The sequence below is a fragment of the Hyperolius riggenbachi genome, chromosome 1, assembly GCF_040937935.1.
Source record: "Hyperolius riggenbachi isolate aHypRig1 chromosome 1, aHypRig1.pri, whole genome shotgun sequence".
Lineage (NCBI taxonomy): Eukaryota > Metazoa > Chordata > Amphibia > Anura > Hyperoliidae > Hyperolius > Hyperolius riggenbachi.
This window is the reverse complement of record NC_090646.1, coordinates 631,842,000-631,866,423: the sequence shown is the minus strand read 5'-3', so window position 1 is coordinate 631,866,423 and position 24,424 is coordinate 631,842,000. Positions and strand designations below refer to the sequence as shown.

Genomic DNA, 24,424 nt, shown 5'->3' with positions numbered 1-24,424 from the left:
CCACCCTGTTTTGAAAGAAGAGGCAAATGTGTGTGATTCATGGGGCTGCCATCTTTGTCATGGGGGCAGCCATCTTTTTGGTTGAAAGGAGGTGACAAGGAGCAGGAGACACAGTTCCAACTGTCCTGTGTCCTGATTACCCCTCCCAGTTGCACACACTAGGCTTCAAATGTCAAATTCAGAATGTAAAAAAAAAAAAAAATTGCACCAAAACAGCAGAACGAGAACAACAACATCAGAAATCCCATCATGCTTTGCACAGCATTAGGGAAAAAATGCCCGGGCAGTTTTTTTTCTGTGCAGCTAAAAATGAGGCTTGTATAAGAGAAAAAAAGTTCTGATGCTGTGAAACAGTTAAAGAAACACCAAGCCTTCTCAGTGCTGCTGGGTCAATTTTTAGTCTGGAGGTTCACTTTAATATTACTGACTTGTTGTTTCCTTTTCTTTTCCTTTTTCTCAGAATGTTTGCCAGACTTTGTGGTGTTCAGTAAAGAACTCATGCCGGTCCAAGCTTGATGCCACAGCAGATGGAACAAAATGCGGAGAAAATAAGGTGAGTCTTGTTTTTCTATGTAATATATCAGATTCATCCATAAAGTAGCGCCGGTTTGCTTTTATCTGCCACGCAAACTATTCTGTCAGTGGAATTTTAACTTACATTTGTCAGATCAACCTCTTCTCTTCCTCTGCCACTTGTCACATGACTGCAGAATGCCAGTAACTGTTTGTTTAGTAACATTAATAGGAAGCCCCACCCTCACACCAATTTCTCCAACCCATAAGTAAGAATTGTGATGCTTCCACAACATAGGCATTAAAAACCTTATAAAAAGTTATGACAAGGGGGGCGCATGCGCAGCACCAATGGATGTGACCTCTGCTGGCTCCATTCCTGATCAGGTGAAGAAGGCTTAATTACACACACAGGAGATTGCCAAAGAAGCTCTTTTAGTGTCCCAAGGCTGAGGGGCATGAGACGCAAGAGGAGGAAATTCTAAATCCCCACCAGCAGACACTCTGAGCTCAATTAGAACTCCTTTACAGCAGCAGAAGGAACAGCTCAAATCCAAGATGGCCGACGCTGCCTCATAGAGCTCAGAATCATCTTCTACAGAGCAATCTGTCTCACACTCCTAGCACAAATCACCGGGCCCATCCACACCCCGCTCTGCACTGCAGGCTGGCCTAAACCAGTAGGGATGGTCTGAAATGCTGATTTCTGATTATTTAAAATCTGCTTTCTGCAAATGCCAATTACCGATACCATGGTATACCGATGGAAAACCTCAATATCCAATTTCAATTTCCAGCTTTCAGCAAAAAGTGTTTTTTTTTTCCGTAATAATTAAGGACATCTGAAAAATATAATGGCTTCCATAAAAACAACAGTTTACAGGACAGTATACTTCCGAATAATTGGCTAAATAATTCCGAGCCAGATGTATTGGACCAATAAGAGAATGCAAAATAATTTCCTTAGAAATCAAATGACCTTGGTAATTTTAAACCAATCACAAGACTTGGATACTACTATTAGTTCATGGCCACTTTTAGGCTGATTTATTTTGAGCACAGTGGCATAGTGGATAGTACTCTCGCCTTGCAGCTCTGGATCAACGGTTTTAATCCCAGCCAGGGCACTATCTACACGGAGTTTATATGTTCACCCTGTGTCTGTGTGGGTTTCCTCCGGGCACTCTGGTGCCCTCCCATATCCCAAAAACATACAGATAAGTTAATTGGCCCTGGACTATGATGGACATATGATCATGTTAGCACAAGTCAGTACATAATCTTCCTTTGTCCGTCATGTTTATTGCTGCTGAATTGGGCTGCTTATCCTCCTTATTTGGGTCCATGTGTGTTTTATCAGCTTAGTGCAGTGTACTCCTTTTAGAAATTGATGAAGTATGCATGTTGTTGCAGTGGTGTATCAATGGCGCATGTGTGACTGTGGGCAAACAGCCGGATACTGTGCATGGTGCCTGGGGGTCCTGGACAACGTGGTCTCACTGCACAAGAACGTGTGGGGCTGGAGTGCAGAGCGCCGAGAGGAAGTGCAACAATCCTGAGTAAGTGCAATATACTTTGGCATTTATGTCTTTTGTGAACTTATGTATTTATTTTTTTCACCAAAGCAAAATCTTATGCTGTTTGGCACATTCTATGAGGACATGCCTGTATCTGCTATTGTGCAGTCTTTTTAATTGAAAGTAAATATGCAGGCACTCAGTGTAAGAGCGGGTTTGGAAGTAGTCATTAATCAGTGCCAAAGAAACCTGGTCAGGAAACTGGCCACTTCCTGTACCACAGACTATCAATGCTATAGGCTGCAATCTTCTCAGAGAGTCCAGTCTGTGGTCCTCCCCCTTGCAGTTGCATCAACCTACTGTTTAGACTGCAACAGCCACACCCACAGAACCTGAAACTGACTCTTGTTTCTTGATCACACATGTTGGATTGTGGACATGTGATCAAAAAAAAAACTAACATTGCACCACTTTCACCATTAAGTTTTTTAGCGGTTATCTGTGTCTGGAGAGGTGCCTTAAAACAGAGCTCTAGGTTCATAAGCTCACTCAGCTTGAAGTGTACCCAAGGTGAAACCTGCAACAAAAACTAGATACTCACTTAAAGTGGACTCAAATTAAAAGTACAATATTTCAGAAATAAAATCTATTTTCTAAATCATAATAAATAGCAGCCTTTTTTCAGCTGCATGATGACAAATATAAAATATTTTACATTTATTGGAGGAACCCCTCCCTCATATTTCTGGGACAGAATCCGGCAGACTGGTGGAGGAGATAAAAAACAAAACAAAGGCTGCTGCTGCTGATGTCACAGGGGAGGTGATCTCAGCTTGTGTGAGATTTCACATAGACGACGCCCCTGTGAGGGAGGGTAGCTGATGACAAACACACCCATGATCTAAAACCTCCTACTTAGCTCAGAAGTAATGGCTGCCACCTGCATAACCCTAGTTATGAAAAGAGAAGGGTGAAAAGCATGTACTGAAATGCTCATAGGCTTGAAGGAGTGTTTATTTATCTTTGTATGTGTCAGAGTGATGCAACTAAATATTTTGAATTAAAAAATGTTTGGTTTGGGTCCGCTTTAAAAAGAGGGTCTTGCAGAGGCTTCCTAAAGGTGTTCCCCTGGCCTCTACCATGACTGCTAGCAGACCCCTGAAAGAAACCTGAAAAGCTTATGCACAGAGGGCAGGTGGTACTGTGCAGGTGTGTCTATAATCTGTGTCTGTACTGAACTGTACTGTTGCCTCATATTACTATTATCATTGTAAGGGGTTACATTTTGCTGTGAAATGTGTACAGCAGCCATGTCAGTGTGATGTAAAACCTGGTTCTTTCAGCTCCTAACAAAAAAAATTGCTTTGAGCATGAAATAACTTTTATGCAGGATTGTTTGCTCAGCCAAGTGTTTTTACTACTGTTTACTTCTCTGAATTTAACTTGCAGTTTGCCTAATTTGTATAGATAAAAACACTGGCAGTTAAAATAAAATAAAAAATTGACGGGGGGGGGGGGTGGAGCTGAAAGGTATTATTAGCAGGACTAGTACTGTATGTACCCATATTTATCTCATATATCTCTAGAATTAGCTTACTAATGTTACTATTAATGCACTAGAAATTCTTCTCTTGCCTGCTGGCTCTCTGCTGTGTCTGTGAACCCCCGCCATCCCCTGCAACATGGTGTGCAGAGTGCGCTGCTTAAGACTTCCTGTGTAGCGGAGCGTGCAAGCAATGTGTCGCGGTGCAATGATCAGGAGTTCTTCCTGTGTGACACTAGCTGTCTCATATTTATGACCCCATCTAGTGGCATCTTGAGACACAACTATCGTCCTTGTGGCACATCTGGCTATGGGGAGGGGGGCTGACTTGTACTGGGGGCACATCTGGCTACCGGGGATTATATGCGAGTCAATCACTTTTTCCTGGTTTCCGAGGGAAAAGTGGGTACCTCGACGTATACACGGGTCAGTTTATATGCGAGTATATACTGTGTGTACATATGAGCTATTACTCTATTTGTTGTTTCCCAGTAAGGTATACACATACAAGTTATTGTTCTATTTATTTTATAACTTCAGGCCAAAGTTTGGAGGAAAATATTGCACTGGAGAAAGGAGACGATACCGAGTGTGTAAGACCAACTCGTGTCCTAAAAACCAGCCATCCTTCCGCCAGATGCAGTGCGCTGAGTTCAACACCGTGCCTTACAAGAATGAACTCTACACCTGGCTTCCCATCTACAATCCAGGTATGTAAGCAGATAAATAGCAGGACTACAGGAAAAAAAAGTATTAAAACAGTCCTTATGTTATCCTGCAGCATTTACATAAAATACATTCAGGATGGAAAAGGTGCTTCATAGCTGCACTCTAGAAGAGAATATATTGTGCTGTACAGGGCCGGATTGACATCTCGGGAGCCTATAGGCATTGTGGCTGTACTGCAGCATGGTGGCATAGTGGTTAGCTCTCTCGGTTCATATCTCAGCCAGGGCACTATCCGCACGGAGTTTGTATGTTCTCACTGTGTCTGCGTGGGTTTCCTCTGGGCACTCTGGTTTCCTCCCATATCCCAAAAACATGCAAATAAGTTATTTGGCTCCCCACTAAATTGACCCTACACTACGATACATACACTGCACGATACATACATAGACATATGGCTATGGTAGGGATTAGATTGTGAGCTCCTCTGAGGGACGATATACTCTGTACAGCACTGCAGAAGATGTTGGTCCTAGATAACTACTAAATAATAATAATATATAGATATAGGAAGTGTTTCTGGTGCTGTAACCTGGATATAGAACGTGAAGGTGGATATTCTAAATAATTTACAGCATTTTACTTTGACCTGCACGTACCAGTGACCGGGAGTTACAGGATGGATTGGTAAATGGGAACATATGTTTCCAAAACCAATCTAAGTGTTGATTACTGAATAATTCTCTGCTGTAACGAACAGCAGAGGTTATTCATTGAAGTCTGTTAAAAAAAAAAAAAAAATTCCTATAGAAAGCTATTATTCCACTTTCTATATGGGAGGGATCTAGTGGACAAATATAATAGTGCACTTTACTATTGTACTTGTCCAATAAAAAGATAAAGACACATAATGTAAATAAAATACTATTAACCCCTTTATGTCCCCCATATTTGAAAAATAAATAAATAAATAAGAGCCAAAGTAACGGAATTTAAAAGAGAATATATAAATTGTTACGTTAGGGACTCTGCTTTTTATCTATGTATGACATGATGGTGTATTACTGTTATTTTTGCAAATAATGGCTTGTATTTTTTGTGAGGGTACAGTGAAATAGCAAAAAACCCTAAATTTCCAAATAAAATATTGTCACCATACATTGTACTAGGGACATAATTCAAACGTTGTAACATTGGCTGAAATCTGAGTAATAATGATTTTTTTCCACTTATTCCCCTTAAAATGCTTATAAATTAAATATTTCTTAGGAAACATTAGCACCCGAAGAAAGCCTAATTGGTGACGAAAAAAACAATATATAGGTGTGATAAGTAGTAATAAAGTTATTGATGCATGAATGGAAGGAGCACTGAAATGTGAAAATTGCTACTGTGCCACTGCCAGGCCCAGCACATTCAGTGACTACCTATGTGTGACAGCTGCACATTTGTAATACCAATCACTGCATACCCACCTGTTCAGTGCACCTACCTACCTATGTGAGCACACGCAATGTTATATACCACCAGTCACTTCACCTGTTCACGGTACCTGTGTGTGTGACAGCTGCACATTTGTAATACCCATCACTGCATACCCACCTGTTCAGTGCACCTACCTACCTACGTGAGCGCACGCAGTGTTATACACCACCAGTCAATGCACCTGTTCACGGTACCTGTGTGTGTCACAGCTGCACATTGTATTGATACCAGTCACTGCATACCTGTTCACTGCACCTGTGTGACTGCACATTTTATTAGTCAAGTCAGTGCATACCTTTCACTTCATCCCCTCCCAATATGGGCAAAACAGGCAGAGGTAGGCCACCCAGCAGGTCTGTTTGAGGTCGTGCTGTCGTGATTTCGTGCGGCCCTGGACCAAAGTACAGTGTTCAGAAGGCGCGTGCCATCAACCCTCAAGATTGTCAGGACATAGTTGACTATTTAACACAGAACACCTCATCTTCCTTAGCTTCCGCACGGAAGCGTGACAGATCTTCCTCCTCCTGCTCTGATTCTGGCACACCACTTAACACTCAATCGGCCGCCACCATCAATGTACCATCGCCCTAGGGCTCAGTGGTGTGGACATTTTTTTGTGTGTCTGCCTCAGATGAGAGCAATGCTATCTGTTCTCTCTGCCACCAAAAATTGAGCCGTGGAAAGACCAAGACCCGCGTAGGGACAACTTCCTTATGGAGGCACATGATGACAAAGCACAAACTGCAATGGGATGACCACTTGAGGAAAAGCAGCACACAAAAGCAAAGCCACACACCGCAGTGGAAGATACCAGGCCGCAATTATTTCTCAAAAAAGGCGATACCCAAACTGTACCATGATGTTGAAAGGCAAGTGGTGTCATCTCTGGCACACAGCGTTGGGTCAAGGGTCCAGCTGACCATGGATGCCTGGTCTGCAAAGCACGCTCAGGCCTGCCCGAAAGACCAAGTCAGTCCCCACACACAGCATCTCTGCCTGCACACCGTGTGACTGCCCAAGACTAAGAAGCCCAAGACTAAGTCGGTCCACTCCCCACACAGCATCTCTGCCTGCAGGCCGCTTGCCTTCTCCGTCACCACCAACAGGGTCCAGGACTCCAGGCGGATTCCTGAATTTTTAAGCAACGGCCGCTATAATAATTTTTCAGGTGTGTGTACATGCCTGCCTAATTTTTCTGGCTGCACTGCAGCTGCAACAACAAAACAAAAGGCATGTACACGTGCCAATTCCCCTTCATGATCATTACCTTGCCGCGGTGAAGGGGCTTGCGTATCACAACGAGGCAATGACCGCCGGCTATTTGAGTGTCTCGGGAGGGGGGCACACCCAAGATAATAAGGTCGTTGCTTCATTGTGGACAGACCAAATTCGATCAGCTGGACAGTTACTGTTCTGTCATTGAGCTACCTCAGCCCGGCGACCATATGGGCTGGAAAGCCGCCATCACCTGCACTCTCGTCATGTTGCGCACCAGTCCAGCACGGCCGTCACTACACAAACAGCTGTGTGTGGTGCGTTACACAGTGAGTCTGGTCTGTCAGTGTTAAGCAGTACACTAATTACACTCCCTGATTGATGTATACACATGCAAGATGTTTTAAAGCACTTTAGGCCTACAATTTAGCATGCAATGTGATTTCTACCCTTAAAACGCTGCTGTGCGTGAAATCCAGATTTTTCCACTGGACTTTTGCCGTGTATCCCTCTCCTCCATGCAAAAACTCAGATGTTAGACCCCTTGAAACATCTATTCCATCACTTTTGTGGCCAGCATAAATGTTTCTAGTTTTCAAAGTTCGCCTCCCCATTGAAGTCTATTGCGGTTCGAAAAGTTTGCGCGAACCGAACTTTTTGCGGAGGTTCGTGTTCGAGGTTTGCAAACCTAAAATCGGAGGTTCAAGCCATCTCTAGAGGACAGTACAATACATATGTTATGTAAGTAGTACAAGTATTTTTTTTTTCACCTGCGATAGTATAGCTATCCCTGCTGCTTTAAGGTGCATTTTGATACTGAGATAAGCAAGCATGAGTGCAAGTGTTGCATGTAATTCTCCTCCCTGATCACTGTACTCTATAATGCTATTAGTATGTGAAGACAGCGGGCATAGACAGGCTGGAGTCATCATTGCTGCTCTGTCTCGCTGAATACTGAGCCTAATTGTCACAGTGCCACACAGCTGGCTCATGCCTTGTGACAGGAAGGTGCTTAGGGATGATTAGCTGAATGCTGATGGCTTTTAGGGAATCCTTGCAATGATTAAAGCCTAGAAAGCTGGGCTGACATGAGAGCTGTGTGTTGCTGCTTGTCAGAAAGGTTGAAGCAATTAATGCTGCTCCTAGCTAGGCAGGTGATAATCATAGGCCATTAGCAGGAGTAGGGGAAATGACTGGCTAATAGACAGTATGCAAGCTAATGGAAATGCCTCTGCTGATGGGGGAAAATCAGTGTGTTCAATTCAGGTTCATGTATTGCATAGGCCAGTGATGGCTAACCTTGGCACTCCAGCTGTGGTGGAACTACAAGTCCCATGAAGCATTGCAATACTCTGACAGCTCTAAGCATAACTCTGGGAGGCAGAGACATGATGGGATTTGTAGTTTTGTCACAGCTGGAGTGCCAAGGTTAGCCATCACTGGCATAGGCTAATGGCAAACTGTATTCTGGCTTGATGACTGTATTTTTACGTGCACACAAACCACAATCATTCCACGCTGTTTCTAACAGAGACTGGTATGGCAATCATTAACTAAACAATCTAGCAGCCAAGTGATCGTTTCCGATCGTTGTGGTAATCATCGCACCCCACATTCCCGCTAACCGGTCAGATCAATGGGATCGATATAAAACATGGATCGATTCCAATAAACCAATAACAAGTGTATCCACAAAAACACCCTGTCTGAAGTATAGTTCCCTGTATCAGAGGAATGGAAGGTTAGTAGTTGGGGTCCCCCCACAGCTTTGGGCTGCTGTCCTCTAGTTACGCTCCTGCAGGCAGATATTTACAAACACTGGCCCCTATTCAGTTAACTTTTTCTCCTGAGTTTTCTCCTAAGTGATATTTTAAAACCTTTTCGGCAAAATGCTTTTTTACTCATACTCATAATAATTTTGACAGTACTTTTTCATCTACTTTTTGGTACGTTTGAAGTTGCAGAGTGCTGAAAAGGTTATTTTAAAGTGAAGTTGAAAAGGAGAAAGCTAAAGGAGAAATAGTGAATTGAATAAGGGTCTTTATCTCTTTATGGAACTTAGTAGGGTGGCTGGATAGTGTTATGGTTAAGGGCTCTGCCTCTGATACAGGAGACCTGGGTTCAATCTTGGCTCTGCCTGTTCAGTAAGCTGCACCTATTCAGTTGGAGACCTTGAGCAAGTCTCCCTAACTGCCTATAGGGCACTTTGAGTCCGCCAGGAAAAAAGTGTGATATAAATTGTCTGTGTCAGTGGTACTCTCTAAACCCTACATGTCAAACTCTGGCCCTCAGAGCTATTAAATTTGGCCCTCAAGTGGTTTCCACACTTTTCATTATGTTTGGACTAGAGATGGCCCGAACCTCCGATTTCAGTTCGCGAACCAGGTTAGCGAACTTCCACGAAAGTTTACGCAAACCGAACTTTCGCGGAAGTTTGTGAACCTGGTTCGCGAACTGAAAACCGCAATAGACTTCAATGGAGAGGCGAACTTAGAAAACTAGACAAATTTATGCTGGCCAGAAAACTGATGGAAAAGATGTTTCAAGGGGTCTAACACCTAGAGGGGGGGCATGGCAAAGTGGGATAGACACCAAAAGTCCCGTGGAAAAATCTGAATTGGACGCAATGCAGCGTTTTAAGGGCAGAAATCACATTGAATGCTAAATTGCAGGTCTAACGTGCTTTAAAACATCTTGCATGTGTATACATCAATCAGGGAGTGTAATTAGAGCACAGCTTCACACTGACACACCAAACTCACTGTGTAACGCACCACAAACAGCTGTTTGTGTACTGATGGCCGTGCTGGACTGGTGTGCACCATGGCCAGAGTGCAGGCCGTGGCGGTTTTCAAGCACATATGGTCGCCGGGCTGTGGTAGCTTACGTAGGTAGGTGGGTGCACAGTGAACAGGTAGGTAGGTATATGCAGTGATGGGTATTACAATGTGCACCTGTCACACACAGACAGGTACCGGACAGGCACAGTGACACTGCGTGTGCTCCCCTTACGTAGGTAGATGGCTGCACAGTGAACAACAGGTAGGTATATGCAGTGGGTATTACAATGTGCACCTCTCACACACAGACAGGTAGCGGACAGGCACAGTGACACTGCGTGCGCTCCCCTTACGTAGGTAGGTGGGTGCACTATGAACAACAGGTAGGTAGGTATATGCAGTGATGGGTATTACAATGTGCACCTGTCACACACAGACAGGTAGCGGACAGGCACAGTGACACTGCGTGCGCTCACGTAGGTAGGTGGCTGCACAGTGAACAATAGGTAGGAAGGTATATGCAGTGATGGGTATTACAATGTGCACCTGTCTCACACACACGCACTGATTGGCTACAATGTGCCTGCTGACTGTGATGTAGAGGGTCAAAGTTAACCCTCATGATGCATTATGGGGGCGAACCAAGCTTCCGGAAAAGTTTGCTGTTCTCCGCGATCGCGAACCCCGGCAGTTCGCCGGGAACCGTTCGGGCCATCTCTAGTTTGGACCACCAGGGTTTCTATATTGCAGGTTAAGACATAGAACACCAGGGAAACCATATGGGGGGGGAGGGGTAAAGCACTAAACACTAGGGGACTGTATAGGGGGAGGGAGCCACTAGACATCATGGAACTGTATAGGGGATGATGGGGGCCTCTAGACACCAAGGAACAGTATAGGGGAAGGAGGACCACTAGACACTAGGGGCTAAAAGGACAGCATTAGACACCTGGGAACATTATAAGTGAGACAGGTGGCCAGTAGACATTGAGGTTGGCCCACAAGTAGGTCCTAGTGTATGATGTATTTGAGTTTGACATCCCTGCTCTAAACGAAGGAGCTACTCCACGATATTGTAAATGAGTTTGTGTTTTAAAAGTTCACTAAGAACTATTGTTTGACTTGCTTTTGTTTCTGCAGCTCATCCCTGTGAACTCCACTGTCGCACCACTGAAGCCACCTTTGTGGACAAGCTTCTTGATGCAGTGATAGACGGCACCCCGTGCTATGAGGGCGACAGCCACAGAGACGTCTGCATTAATGGCATGTGTAAGGTATTTGGTATGTTTCATTTACTCACAGTAATTCTATTTCATGTGTTCTTTTTGTGTTCCTAAATATCACAAGATGCACAACAGGAATTCAGTGGAGTGGTCTTTTTATTCTGCAGATTTTTATAGTTTCTGTGTTTTTGTTGCTTTAAAGAGGAACTCCAGTGAAAATAATGTAATAAAAAAGTGCTTCATTTTTACAATAATTATGTATAAATGATTTAGTCAGTGTTTGCCCATTGTAAAAGCTTTCCTCTCCCTGATTTACATTCTGACATTTACCACATGGTGACATTTTTACTGCTGGCTAGTTTTTTTGGCAGTTGGAAACAGCTGTAAACAGCTATTTCCCACAATGCAATAAGGCTCACATACAGGAAACTGCCAGGACCATGGTCCTCAAAGTTTCCTGTGGGAGGGGTATCAATGCAGTGCTGTGAACAGGCCCATAGCATTATATGGGCAGTGAGTTGACATTCAGAATTATTCTGCAATGCAACTGCTCACTGTGAACTAGCCCTAAGGCTGTGTTCACAATATAAATTGCCAATACTATCGCTAAGGCAAGCGCTAAGGCCCCATTCACATCTGAAAATAGCAAGCGCAGGTGATTTTAGCGTGATTATCGTGTTAAAAATCACTGGACACTAGACAGCGAAATAACACTGTACAGCGCTGTGATCTAAGGCAGCGCTGTAATCGGGACAACCGTGTGACACAGCTGTCCCCCTGGGAGGCACAAAAGCGATCCGCTGTGATAGGCTGAAGCCCATCACAGCTGATCGTTGTAATCCGCTGATGGGGGGAGGGAGCATAAAATGAAAAAAAAAATACAGATATTTATTCAAAGAAAAAAAGGAGCTTTCCCTTCTCTAATTAAGGCAGGCACACAAGTGAGTGAAAAGCCTGACGGTGCCTGCCTTTTATAAGGAGGGGGGGAGTGGCTCCAGGAGAGAGTGTAGCCTGATTGGCTACAATGTGCCTGCTGACTGTGATGTAGAGGGTCAAAGTTAACCCTCATGATGCACTATGGGGTCGAACCAAACTTCCGGAAAAGTTTGCAGTTCTCCGTGATCGCGAACCCCGGCAGTTCGCCGGGAACCGTTCGCCAGCGAACCGTTCGGGCCATCTCGGCTGATGGGGGGAGGGAGGGAGCATAAAATGAAAAAAAAATACAGATATTTATTCAAAGAAAAAAAAGGAAATAAATATTACATGTGAACACTGTCGTAGGAAATCATTACATACGCGCTTTTAGGCTCCTTGCACACTGCATGCGGTTCAGATTCAGATTCCGCTTTTTAATCGTTTTTTACATCCAATTCCGATTTTTTAATCTTTACTGCATGCTGCGTTTTTTGATCCGTTTTTCTGTTGAATGTATTCGGGGAAGATCGGAATTAAATATCGGAAACGGAATCTGAAAACGGATTTTCAGTATGCAAGGAGCCTTAGGGTGATTTGCAAAATCGCCAGCGCTTAAAAAAAAAATCAGCAGACGCTCATAGTGTGAATGAGCCCTTAGACATGATGGAGCAGAGTGGTCTGTACACGTAGATAGGCACCTGCTATAACTAGTGGGGAAAAACATGCAGAGATAAAACATACACCACCATCAGGAAATGCAGCTTATTTAGAACAGAGAGGAACAGAGAATAAATACGGGAAGTAACAATGCCATAGAGATCATCATCATCACATTTTACAGACAGTGACATCTTGTGGTTGTTTAACTATACTGCAGTTTAGGTAATAATCCTGTTGAAACTGCCAACACGACATTCACAGCTGTTGCCTGCAGACTTATAAGGATAATAATTCTTTAGAAAAAAAAGTTGATTCCAATGCCACTGATATAACAGGCAGGTCAATTTTATTTAACCAAAGAGGAATTTCACCTTAGAAGACTAGCAATTTTTAAGTGACTAAAGTGGAATCAAAGTAAAAGCAGCCAGATTTAATTTGGTGTGAATTTGTTCTTTTAAAATGTTAAGTTTGCTTGAAGATACCTTTATGGGGAGATGACAGCTCATCCCTGTTCTTGGTTGTCATTCCTGACTGATAGCATTGAGATTGCTGGGCCTTTGTGAAAGCCAGCAATCTGGCTGCCTTTCCCGGGATGTTATTCAGGTATATTTATGCCCGGAATATTCACCAGCTCACACTTGCTAATTCTTTGTCTCGAGCATTCCTACAGAGTGTGAATTCAATGAGAAATGCTAAGTATGAACCGCAGTCATTGAATTGTAAATTCAGAATGGATAGATCTGTGTCTTGCTATTCAATACCTGCCGATGTGCTGATTAGATCAATTACATGCTGAATTATGCATGAACATATCAACCGAGAAGATTCTGTAATAAGGAAAAAGGTGCTTGCTTATTATGTGACAATGTGATTGATCGATTTCGTAAACTTCCTTTGCGTTGGAGAAAGTAAAGACTTGTACACACGTGCAACTTTTCCGCACAACCAACCTGACAACATGACCATCCGCATGACCAAGCGACTGCATGTCTTGTTTTCCACGCGCCAATCAGCTGAACGACCAAGTCGTTTTGCATACTGCACAGGCAAGCCAATGACAGACTGCACAATACGGCTGCATTCAAAACAAGTACAAGTCGTTCAAACCACGTGTACACATGCGGCCAACAGCACGATATCGGGCTGCCTGTCGGATCGGGTAAACCGCCTGTTATCAGTCGCACGTCTAGTCGTTTATCGCCCAACTATCGCCCAGCTGACCAAGTTTGTGTACAGGCCTTAAAGGAGACCAGAGCTGAAAGAAATTAAAAGTTTTATACATACCTGAGGCTTCCTCCAGCCCCATCTGCATGGATCGCTCCCCTGCCGCCGTCCTCAGTCTTCTCCCTCTTCATTACCAGGTCCTGTTTACACTGGCGAACTGAGGGGACTATTCCAGGTGTCTGGAACCTCCCCCCTGCACTGAGCTGTGTATTCAGCCAGGGAAGCCCGCATAATATAAACAGCCTCATTCTCCCTCCCTTCTTACTTCTGGTGCTTCCCTCCAGCTAATAGAATGAGAGAGGCAGTCCAGCTTCCCTCACAAGAAGATGCAGCCTGCAGTGAGAGAATGTTGATTATGGAGTCCTGGACTCTCCACAGCACAGAAGTGTCTGACATGATGAAATTAGAGTGCAGGCAAGCTGGTAAATATGCACAGCATGATGCAGAGCTTGCCTGGACTCAGGGTCCGTGGGCAAACATCTGTCTGGTCTCTCCCCATTGTTATAATGACTGCATGTGTGGGTAAGGTGTTTAACAAGCTGAAAAGTTTTTGACAGTCCCTAGACTCCAGGAGGGCTTCTTTCTGACTTGTGTGAGAGACTGACAGGGACAGGAGTCCGATTACAGGCAAGTAGCCTGTCTGATGTGGGACTGCAATACAGATAAGTTGTCTGCTCCATCTCAGGCTATTCTCAATTTCTCCACTCCTCTCTCTGGGCTAGTGCAACGCCAAAATGACAATAGCAATCGCTAGCAATTTGTGAGTGTGATTTTGTGAAGTGATTTTCAGAGCGATTTTTGAATGAATTGCTCAAAAACATGCTACATGCAGTATACCTGCGATTTTGAAAAAATCACAACGCTGCTGTGGGAACACCCACATAGGGTAACATTAGTCAAGCGCTTTTCAAATCACTGTTGATTTGAAAAACGCTCAGAAGCACTCTTGGTGTGCACCAGCCTCCTTCATTCACCTTTGTTTCCCTCTTCCCCTAGAGATGACTGTGTGTTCTTGTCATACAGGAAAGCTAAATATAAGTGCAATTCTGGTGAGGCAAAATAATATTATTTAGTATTTATGTAGCGCCGACATCTTCCGCAGATGCATATATCCCTGCATCATATGGCTATCGCTTGCGCTATGTGAAACTATGTAGCATATTCCACTGAATTGTCCAAACTAAGTCTATCTCCTGTTCCTCTCTCGGGGAGTTGTTCCAGCGCTGTACCCTGTTCACATTTGCTGCTACCAGAAGCCCTCAGAAACACTCGTGTCCTTGAGTACTTCCAAAGATAGGCTGCTCCGTAATACGCCAGCGCACTTTTGTGCATGGGCAGTATGGAGCCACCTGTATTCGGAAGCACTCGGGGACATACGTGCTTCTGGACCTTTCAGGAACCCCCCCCTTAAAAATCCTGCGTTTGCCCCTGCTGTAACTTCAGCCAGTTGCGGCCTGTCTGCACAAAAGAAGTGCGCCCTTTACGTATCTCTCCAGCAGCTGCTAGAGAGATGTTCAGAGGGCGCACTTCTTTTGAACAGACAGGACCCGACTGGCTGAGGTTACGGGACCTGGTAATGAAGAGGGAGAAGACTCCCCATTTAGTTTTTACTGTTTTATGGTTTTTGCTCAATGACACATTCATTGAAGTATGCCAAAGCTAAAATCTATGAACTATGGATCCCTTATTGATCGCCGCTGACACATTTTGTGAAGCCAGAGGTGTTGCTAGGGTTTTCACCACCTGGGGACAGTTTTTGCACCCCTCACCTCTGGATAAAATAGGCGTGGCCACGCATCAGAATGTTGTTGTGGTCATCCGTGGAGTCAGATGTACAAATGCTGTATATTTAAAGCTATATGTGCCCCCCTTCCCCCATTTAGATAGTTAAATATGCCCCCTTCCCCATTCAGAAAGCCTGAGGTGCCCCCCTTCATATAGCCAAATGTGCCCCCCTTTAGATAGCCAGATGGGCCCCCCTTTTCCCCATTTAGATAGGCAGATGTGCCCACCATAGATAGCCAGCAGTGCCCCCCATAGATAGCCAGATGGGCCCCCCTTTTCCCCATTTAGATAGGCAGATGTGCCCCATTTTAGATAGCCAGATGTGCCCACCATAGATAGCCAGATGTGCTCCCCTTTAGATCGCCAGATGTGCCTGATTTTTCTGCTGCTGTTAATGCTCCTGCACTCCTCTACAGAGGGAGGAAGAGAAGCAGGGGCACTTCAGGCAGTCAGTGAGCCGCCTGTCATGCATAAGGAGGTGCAGTGGCTGTGCTGAGCCCCCTTACAGTGCTGCGCCCAGGGACATATGTCCCCCCTTGCCCACCCATAGCTACGCCTCTAGCTGAAGCCGAAAGACCGCTCAACCTGCTGCAGGCAAACTCCCAGGTGGCATTCCTGCTATTCCCCTTCCGAGCTGTCGCATCTCAGGGGCACACATAATTTGGGCAACAGCTATTTTCTCTTTTTCTCTAATCTGAGCTCTGGCAATCGCCGGCACTCAAATTAGTCACTGAGCGCCGCTATAGCTGTGATTCTCATTACAGCCTATGGTGGCGCCCAAATCATCAGCGCAGCTCTGCACAAACATGATCTGCCTCTCTTTTGTTGGGACACCTGCAGTGTGTACCGAGATGTAAGTGATTACAAACAACTGTGCCTGCGCCTCCCGGGCACCCCTTCAGATGGGATGATCACTCCACCCTGTGGAATAAGTGTGTCATTGCAGTAAACAGGCCAAGCTGCAGGTGTGCAAAGAGAGACATAGATTTTATTCACTGCCTTGTGAATATTTATAAACCAAAGAATTCATGATATTGTCAGCAGCAAGCTGCATACTGTTGTCATGGTTTTTCGCACATTTCCAACATAACAGTTCTAGCAATTGCAGACTGGAGACAAAAGATATTTAATGGCATTTATTTAAAGTGGACCTGAAATCTAGCACAGGACAGAAGGAAAACAGAGAAAGATGCCCCCTGTATGTATTTAGAAAGTTTATCCTGTCTAATTCCCCCTCATCTGTGACTAATCACAAGTTGTAATGTAATCTCTTCACCGAGTCAGCTGACAGCCTCGGCAGAGCAGCTGATTTGTAAAGACAGGATGTTAACAATATGCCTGCATCCATGACAGCAGGAAGTAGACAAACTGCTGATTTATTGCAGGATTTGTATCAGCGGTAACAAAGAAATTTTTTTCTTTAAAGTGAACCAGAGAGGAAGCACCCTCATGTATTTTACCTCATAGATTATTGGGGACATTAGAGAAAACACCTACCCTGCTTTCTGTTTCATTCTGCACTGCTCAGCCTGCTTCTAATCAGCCCTGATAAAATCCCCGACTGAGCATTCAGTCTGGCTTTGCTATAATGACTCAGCTATAATGATTCCTGAGCAGAGCGAGCAGGGGGCAGGCTTGGACTTGAAAAGACACCAGAGAACACAGACTGAGCTATAAAGATTCCTGAACAAAGCCAGACTGAATGCTCAGTCGAGGATTTTATCGGGGCTAATAAGAGGCAAGCTGAACAGTAAAGAATGAAAGAGCAGGGTAGGTGTTTTCTCTAATGTTCCCACTGATCTATATCGTAAAATACATGAGGGTGCTTTGTCTCTGGTTCCCTTTGAAGGTTATTATTGCTGTTGCTTATATTTTAGAGCAGAGAGGAAGTTCTGAGTTCAGGTATGTTTTATAGGGAACTTAAAGTGAGAGCGATATGGAGGTTGACATATCTATTTCTTTTTAATCAATGCAAGTTGCCTGGCTGTCCCCCTGATCCTCTGCTTCTGAAAAGTTATTTTACACAGAAGATGAAATATTATCTCCTAGGGAAAAACTTGGGAGAAAAAGTAAACTGAATAAGGGTCTTGGAGACCGCTTGACATATTCATATTTTATTTCCTAGTGACTTTGTTATGCGTTTATGTTGATGTATGTTAAAACTTATTTTGTGCATAAGTCTCCTTTTACACTACATGTGGTCTGTCACGTGCGTTGCCGACAACCACGGCCGTCACAGAAGTAGGGATAGCACTATGGGGCTATCGTACTGAAAGCGATGCGGTGCATCCAGGGCCGGATTTGTACTCTCTACCACCCAAGGCCACTGTCACCAGCCGCTCCCCTTCAGTATAAGTAGAGAGATGACTAGGGCTGAGCTCTCGGATTCCAAATTTCGAGTTTGCCATCGGAATTCGGCAGTTCCGAGTAAGCTCTCGAAACCCGAAAATTCGGCAATTCCGAGTACCGAATTCGCGTTTACATTTAAGTCAATAGTGCTAAATTCCATGGTTAATTGTAAAGCCCCCTTACATGCTATCATCACCAAATTTGGCATGTATGTTAAGCAGATGAGTAGGAACATGGTAAAAAAAAAAATTGTAAAAGACCTTATAGTTTTTGAAAAAATCGATTTTAAAGTTTCATAGGAAAAATGTTTTTTAAACTGTGTAAAATGACACTGCTGCAGAACAGGTTACTGCATTCCGAGTTCTGTATACATATTGTATACATTTCATGAAAACAGACAGCGTGGGGTCCCCCCTCCCAAGCCTCCTTAACCCCTTGTCCCCCATGCAGGCTGGGATAGCCAGAATGCGGAGTCCCGGCCACGTGGGGCTTCGCACCCTGAGCTATACCAGCCTGCATGGTCCATGGTATGGGGGGGCTCTGGAGGAGAGGGGCGGCCAACCTCCCCCTCTCCCCCAGAGCCCTTGTCCAATCCATGGACAAGGGGCTCTTCCCCACCTCCGGTGCCCCAGGAGGAGGTGGTGGTCGCCGACGTCCTGGGGGGTTCATGGTACCATCCGGGGTTCCCCTTTAACAAGCGGCCCCCGGAAGCCGCACCCTCCCTAGGAGAAATTAGTATAGGGGTACACAGTACCCCTTACCCATTTCAGCAGAGTTAAAAAAAGAAATAAAAACACGACAACGAAAAAAGTCCTTTATTGTTCTAAATTAACCAGGGATACTTACCTTGGTATAATCTCATGCCAGTAACCTCAGGAGTGGTCCCACGCCAGTATCCTCTTAGGACATCTCACCACCCTCCCACACTGACGAACTCCCACCACTGAATAGTCACAGTCAGCCTCTGCATCTGTATAGCAGAGGCTGAGAACACGAAAATGTTGCCTTTAAAACAAGAAATTTCGGCAAACAGTGATGCAATCAAAATGGCCACTGGGAAATCCCTGATCGCTGGAGGCCACACTAGAGTGGCGAAACCAGTGATTTTTCATATAGATGGTGGGTCCAGGTGACCAAAGCAGGAGGTGCCCTAATCCCCTGGACCCACCCATTCATGTGAAATAACGCGTATTCTGACACTCTGAGGTGGCCTCCGGGGAACGGGGATTCCCCAGCAGCCATTTTGTTTACGACACTGTTTGCCGATAATTCTTGTTTTAGCAAACAATTTTCGTGTTTCTAGCTTATGCAATACAGATTGCAGAGGCTGTCTACAGCCATTCATCCCTAGGAGTTCTGCAGGATCGGCAGGTGCGCGGGACCTCCTAAGAGGATAGAGGGGGGCACAGCGCAGGAAGGGGGGAAAGTGGGCACAGAGCGGCGGGGAGGGGGGGAAGCCTCCCCTCCCTCACCTAGGGCCCCCCCCCCTTGCGCACTCCCCCCCCACCTCCAGAATTCCAGCCAGCCAGCTAGCTCTGTGTGCCGCTGGTCTGGTATTCTGCACTGACACTGTCCAATCACGCTCTCGCAGTACTTCCTGTGAGAGCGTAATTGGACAATGCAATGCAGGAGACCAGACCAGCAGCGGCACACAGAGCTCTTCTCTCGGCGTACCGTGTACCCCTATACTCATTTCTCCTGGGGAGGGGGCGGCTTCCGGGGTCCGCTTGTTAAAGGGGAACCCCGGATGGCACCATGAACCCCCCAGGACGTCGGCAGCCCCCACCTCCTCCTGGAGCACCGGACAGGGGAGGACTGGGACCTTTTGGCCTGGGTGGAAACACAAACCAGAGGCCCGTTATCATGGCAGCCCCAGCCCAAATGACGTCACACATGCACCCCACGCCGTATATGCCAGTAGCCACGTGGAGCGCCAATGCGGAAATACAGGCAACAGGTGCACATAATACATTTTGAGGGACAACGGCCGGGGTTTACGTCGTGTCTATCATTCGTGGTTATCGCATGCCGTGATTATCGCACCTGACAACCACATTGGCCTGAGATTTCCCAACATCTCAGATTGATACATTCAACCAATTTCCACCCAAATGTTTTATCTGATTCGATAATATCAAAACGGATGGTCGATCGGCTATCAAGTCAACAGATGTATGGCCACTTTAATTCCCCAAAGCTCATTCCTCCCTCCACACACTTATGTCCTCCCCTTCGCCACCATCTCTACTAATCCCTCAAATATGCCCCTCTTCCACCTCGGATATCCCCTCCCCCTTTACCAGACACATCCTTACTGACCTTCCTGCTAACACCATGATCCCTGCCTCGTTAATGCTAATTTCCAAAGTTTCGGTACCCCTCCTTCCATCACTGTTTTCACTCCTCCCAACATCCATGCCTTGCTTACCTGCTTTTTATTGGTGGTCAGTGGCAGTGAATCACTGCCTGCCCACGACCCACTTCACTATAGTATGAAACCCTATAGGCCACATCCATACTCAGTACTGACAGGTGGAAAAGCCATTATGAGTTGATCATAGTGAAAGAATCTGTCCGTAACAATTGATGCATGTATGGCCAGCTTTAGATTATGGTTTCTAATAACAAGATTGGAGAGAGAGAAGGCAAAGAAGGTGGTTTTGGTGCACGGCGCTCAGCACTGGTTACCCAAACTAGGAGCCCCTTAGCAGCAATAATATGCTGCGCGGGACGCGTAAGGGAAATTCGGGGCTCCGGTGATTGCCGTACCCCAAATTACACCTCCCTCAGAGTTGCAACGACTCGGAGGGGGAATAATATTTGACACCACCAGGGAGTTTAGTGGCAGCAGGAAGTGCCTGGCGCCCAACTCACCCGCAGCCAGGGCCGGATTTGTACTTTTTACCGCCCTAGGCCAATTATCACCAGCCGCCCCCTGACCAACAGCATCCTATTGTGTGTGTCGTTCAAACACCCCCCCCCCCCCCCCGCCCACCACCGCCTATCTCCGCCCCTGCCCCTCTTTAAAGAGGAATCGAACAACATTTTTTTGTATCTAGCCTTAGGTACAAGAGTAGAAGCACAGTGGCGTAGTGGTTAGTGCTCTCGCCTTACAGCGCTGGGTCCCCAGTCTGAATCCCAGCCAGGGCACTATCTGCACGGAGTTTGTATGTACTTCCCGTGTCTGCGTGGGTTTCCTCTGGGCACTCTGGTTTCCTCCCACATTCCAGAAACATACAGACAAGTGAATTGTCTTCCCTCTAAATTGGTCCTAGACTACAATAGCCATATGACTATGGTAGGAACTTGATTGTGAGCTCCTCTATGACTAGGTACAGTGCTAAAGAAGATATTGGGGCTATAGAAATATTATAACATATACATACATACAAACACACACACACATATATATAAATACTACCTGGCTGATCCCCAAATGTGATTAAATCAGACTCTCAAGCGGGAGAAAGCTCTAATTGCACCCCACTTCTCCCTGCCTCCTCCTTTCTAGTGACGTCAGCCACATAAAATGAACCCTAACTGCACAGCTATCCATGGGCCCACTGTGAGGTCAGCATGTTCAGGCCAGTGGAAAGCTGCACAGATCTGGTCCATTTATGTTTGTTGCACCAGCAGAGTCACTAGGAAGCAGAAGGCGGAGGGGAGCTGGAGTATGCTTGGCACTTTTACTGTAATTACAATGAGGAATCAGCCAGGTAGTTATTAGTTTATACAGTGCTATTTCTAATATGTAGGATGCATTCTGCACAACTTTTAACAGATATCATTTTATTTAACAAGGCATATTGTCCAGTTATGTCAGGTCTTAAAGCATGGTCACATTTAAACTTTTAAAACCTATTAGGATAGCACAAGCAAACTTTGAACAAAAAGCAAGTCATAACCTCCACTGGCAGCAAGTTAAAAAGTACCAAATAACAGAAGTAATTAGTGGACAAGGTAGAGAACACGTGTTGTCCCACTCTTTTGTGACTTTCCTAATCAGGATGAGTACTCCTATGTTGATTCCAGGCAGATCTCTGCCCCCAGACCGACAACTGCTTCCCCCCTCCTCCTTCCCTCACGTCCCTCAAAGCATTCCAGCACAGACAGGCTGTAAAGAAAATGTACAGATATGTTACAAAATCAGAACAGAAAGCTAGGAAAAAGTACCGTCCTCAGCGTGTCCCTCGTAGCAGCAGCGGTGGCTGCGGTGATGAGCCTGGCTGACCCTGCATATCTCATCCACGTGGGAAGCTTCAGGGGGCGGGGTGGTGAGGTGAAGCTGACATCCACCAAGCCAGCCAGCCTGGATCAGGACAGGAGGCGCTCTGCATCTACACTGTGGTGAACGGTGTGGACGGTAGCCCACTTCCTTTTGGGAGCCGGGACATTGTTTGGCAGATTGACTGCCTGTTTGTTAGCCCGGCCCGCCCCTTCCATGACTCTGCCCTAGGCACGGGCCTATTGTTCCTTCCCACAAATCCGGCCCTGCCCGCAGCGTACAAATACTAGGGGCTCAGACACACTATAAGTGCTTTTATGAGCACTTTTTAGCCATCAGAACTTTCCGAGAGCTTTTTAAATAGGGCTTCCATTGACTTACATTAAAATCATGATCACGGTAAAATCGCTCAGAAAAGCGCTTATAGTGTGTCTGTGACCTTATGCAGAGAAGGGGAGAAATGGTGAGGAGAGAAAAGCTGAAAGAGAAGGAAGAAGATAGTTAAGTGACAAGACAATATGTTCTGTACAGCGCTGCGGAAAATGGCGGCGCTATATAAATACTAAGTAATAATAATTTGCCTCACCAGGATTGCACTTTTACGTAGCTTTTCTGTATGACAAGGAGACACAGCCAGCCAGCACTAGGGGAAGAGGGAAACAAAGGTGAATGAGGGAGGGCTGGTGCCAACCAAGATTGCTTCTGAGCGATTTTCAAATCGACAGTGATTTGAAAAGCGCTTGGCTAATGTTACCCTATGACGGTGTTCTCGCAGCAGCATTGTGATTTTTTAAAAATTGCACACACACAGCATGTAGCATTTTTTGGAGCGATTCATTCAAAAATCGCTCTGAAAATCGCTTCACAAAATCGCACTTGCAAATTGCTAGTGATTGCTATTGTGATTTTGGCGTGCACTAGCCCAGAGGGAGAAGGAGTGGAGAGAGACTGAGAATAGCCTGGGATAGAGCTGTATTGCAGTCTCACATCACACAGAGGCTACTTGCCTATAATATGACTCCTGTCCCTGCCAGTCTCTTACACAAGTCAGAAAGCAGTCCTCCTGGAGTCTAGGGACTGTCAAAAACTTTTCAACTTGTTTAAAGCCTTGTCCACAGTCCACACATGCAGTCATTAGAACAATGGGGAGAAACAAGACAGATGTTTGCCCACGGACCCTCCAGGCAAGCTCTGCATCATGCTGTGTATATTTACCAGTGTGCCTGCCCTCTAATTGCACTTTTATCAGCTAGCCAAGTGTTTCACATTGCCTTATAATAACATACCTGAATACACCAGACACTGGACTGGCCCTAAATCACGGAATGAAAGGCGGCCTGGGGGGAGATTGCCCCCCTTCCCCCCTGGCCAGTCCGCCCCTGGCACCGGAGGTGGGGAAGAGCCCCTTGTCCATGGATTGGACAAGGGCTCTGGAGGAGAGGGGGAGGTTGGCTGCCCCTCTCCTCCAAAGCCCCCCCCCCCCATACCATGGACCATGCGGGCTGGTATAGCTCAGGGTGCGAAGCCCCACGTGGCCGGGACTCTGCATTCTGGCTATCCCAGCCTGCATGGGGGACAAGGGGTTAAGGAGACTTGGGAGGGGGTACCCCACGCTGTCTGTTTTCATGAAATGTATACAATATGTATACAGAACTCAGAATGCAGTAACCTGTTCTGCAGCAGTGTCATTTTACACAGTTTAAAAAAACATTTTTCTTATGAAACTTTGAAATCGATTTGCTCAAAAACTATAAGGTCTTTTCACAAATTTTTTTTTTACCATGTTCCTACTCATCTGCTTAACATACATGCCAAATTTGGTGATGATAGCACCAAATTACAATTAACACCAAATTTACAATTAACCGCAGAAGTTAACACTATTTAATTCAATAGAAATGCACTCGGAACACGAAAATTCGGAACACGAAACTCTGTTTTCGCATGCGGTACACGAAATTTTTACGAAATCGGAATTCAGCTGTTTCGATCAGCCCTGGAGATGACCCCTCCCCCCAGTATAGGTAGCCAGATGACCCCTCCCCCCTTCCCTCCAGTATAGGTAGCCAGATGACTCCCTTAATCCCTCCTTTTCCCACCCCCCTTTCAGTAAAGGTAGCCATCTCACCTTCACACAGCAGCAGCCATCAGTGTCACTCATTTCTCCGCTCATCTCCAGTGCAGAAGCTTCCTTTTCCTTTCTGTCTCCAATGCTGCCCAAATCCATAGCTGTGGGCCACAATGCAAACGTGCACAGAGAGCAAGATGGCTGCTGTACAGGCAGCTAGCAGCAGAGTACCGCAGTCAGGCGCTCACCTGATCTC

The 24,424-nt window shown here is 45.6% G+C and overlaps 1 protein-coding gene across 6 annotated transcripts in view; it reads left to right on the top strand.

Annotated features, from left to right (window-relative positions):
* Window positions 1-24,424, top strand: part of ADAMTS12 (ADAM metallopeptidase with thrombospondin type 1 motif 12) — a 244,707-nt gene that overhangs the window by 77,884 nt on the left and 142,399 nt on the right. For all 6 annotated transcript variants that reach the window (XR_011023643.1, XM_068251244.1, XM_068251243.1 and 3 more), the window contains 4 exons: window positions 461-553; window positions 1,927-2,072; window positions 4,114-4,283; window positions 10,860-10,993. Coding sequence is in view for 5 of the 6 variants with exons in the window: in XM_068251244.1 (XP_068107345.1) it covers window positions 461-553; window positions 1,927-2,072; window positions 4,114-4,283; window positions 10,860-10,993 (543 nt within the window). In the remaining variant the exon portion in view is untranslated. The remainder of the gene's footprint in view (window positions 1-460; window positions 554-1,926; window positions 2,073-4,113; window positions 4,284-10,859; window positions 10,994-24,424) is intronic.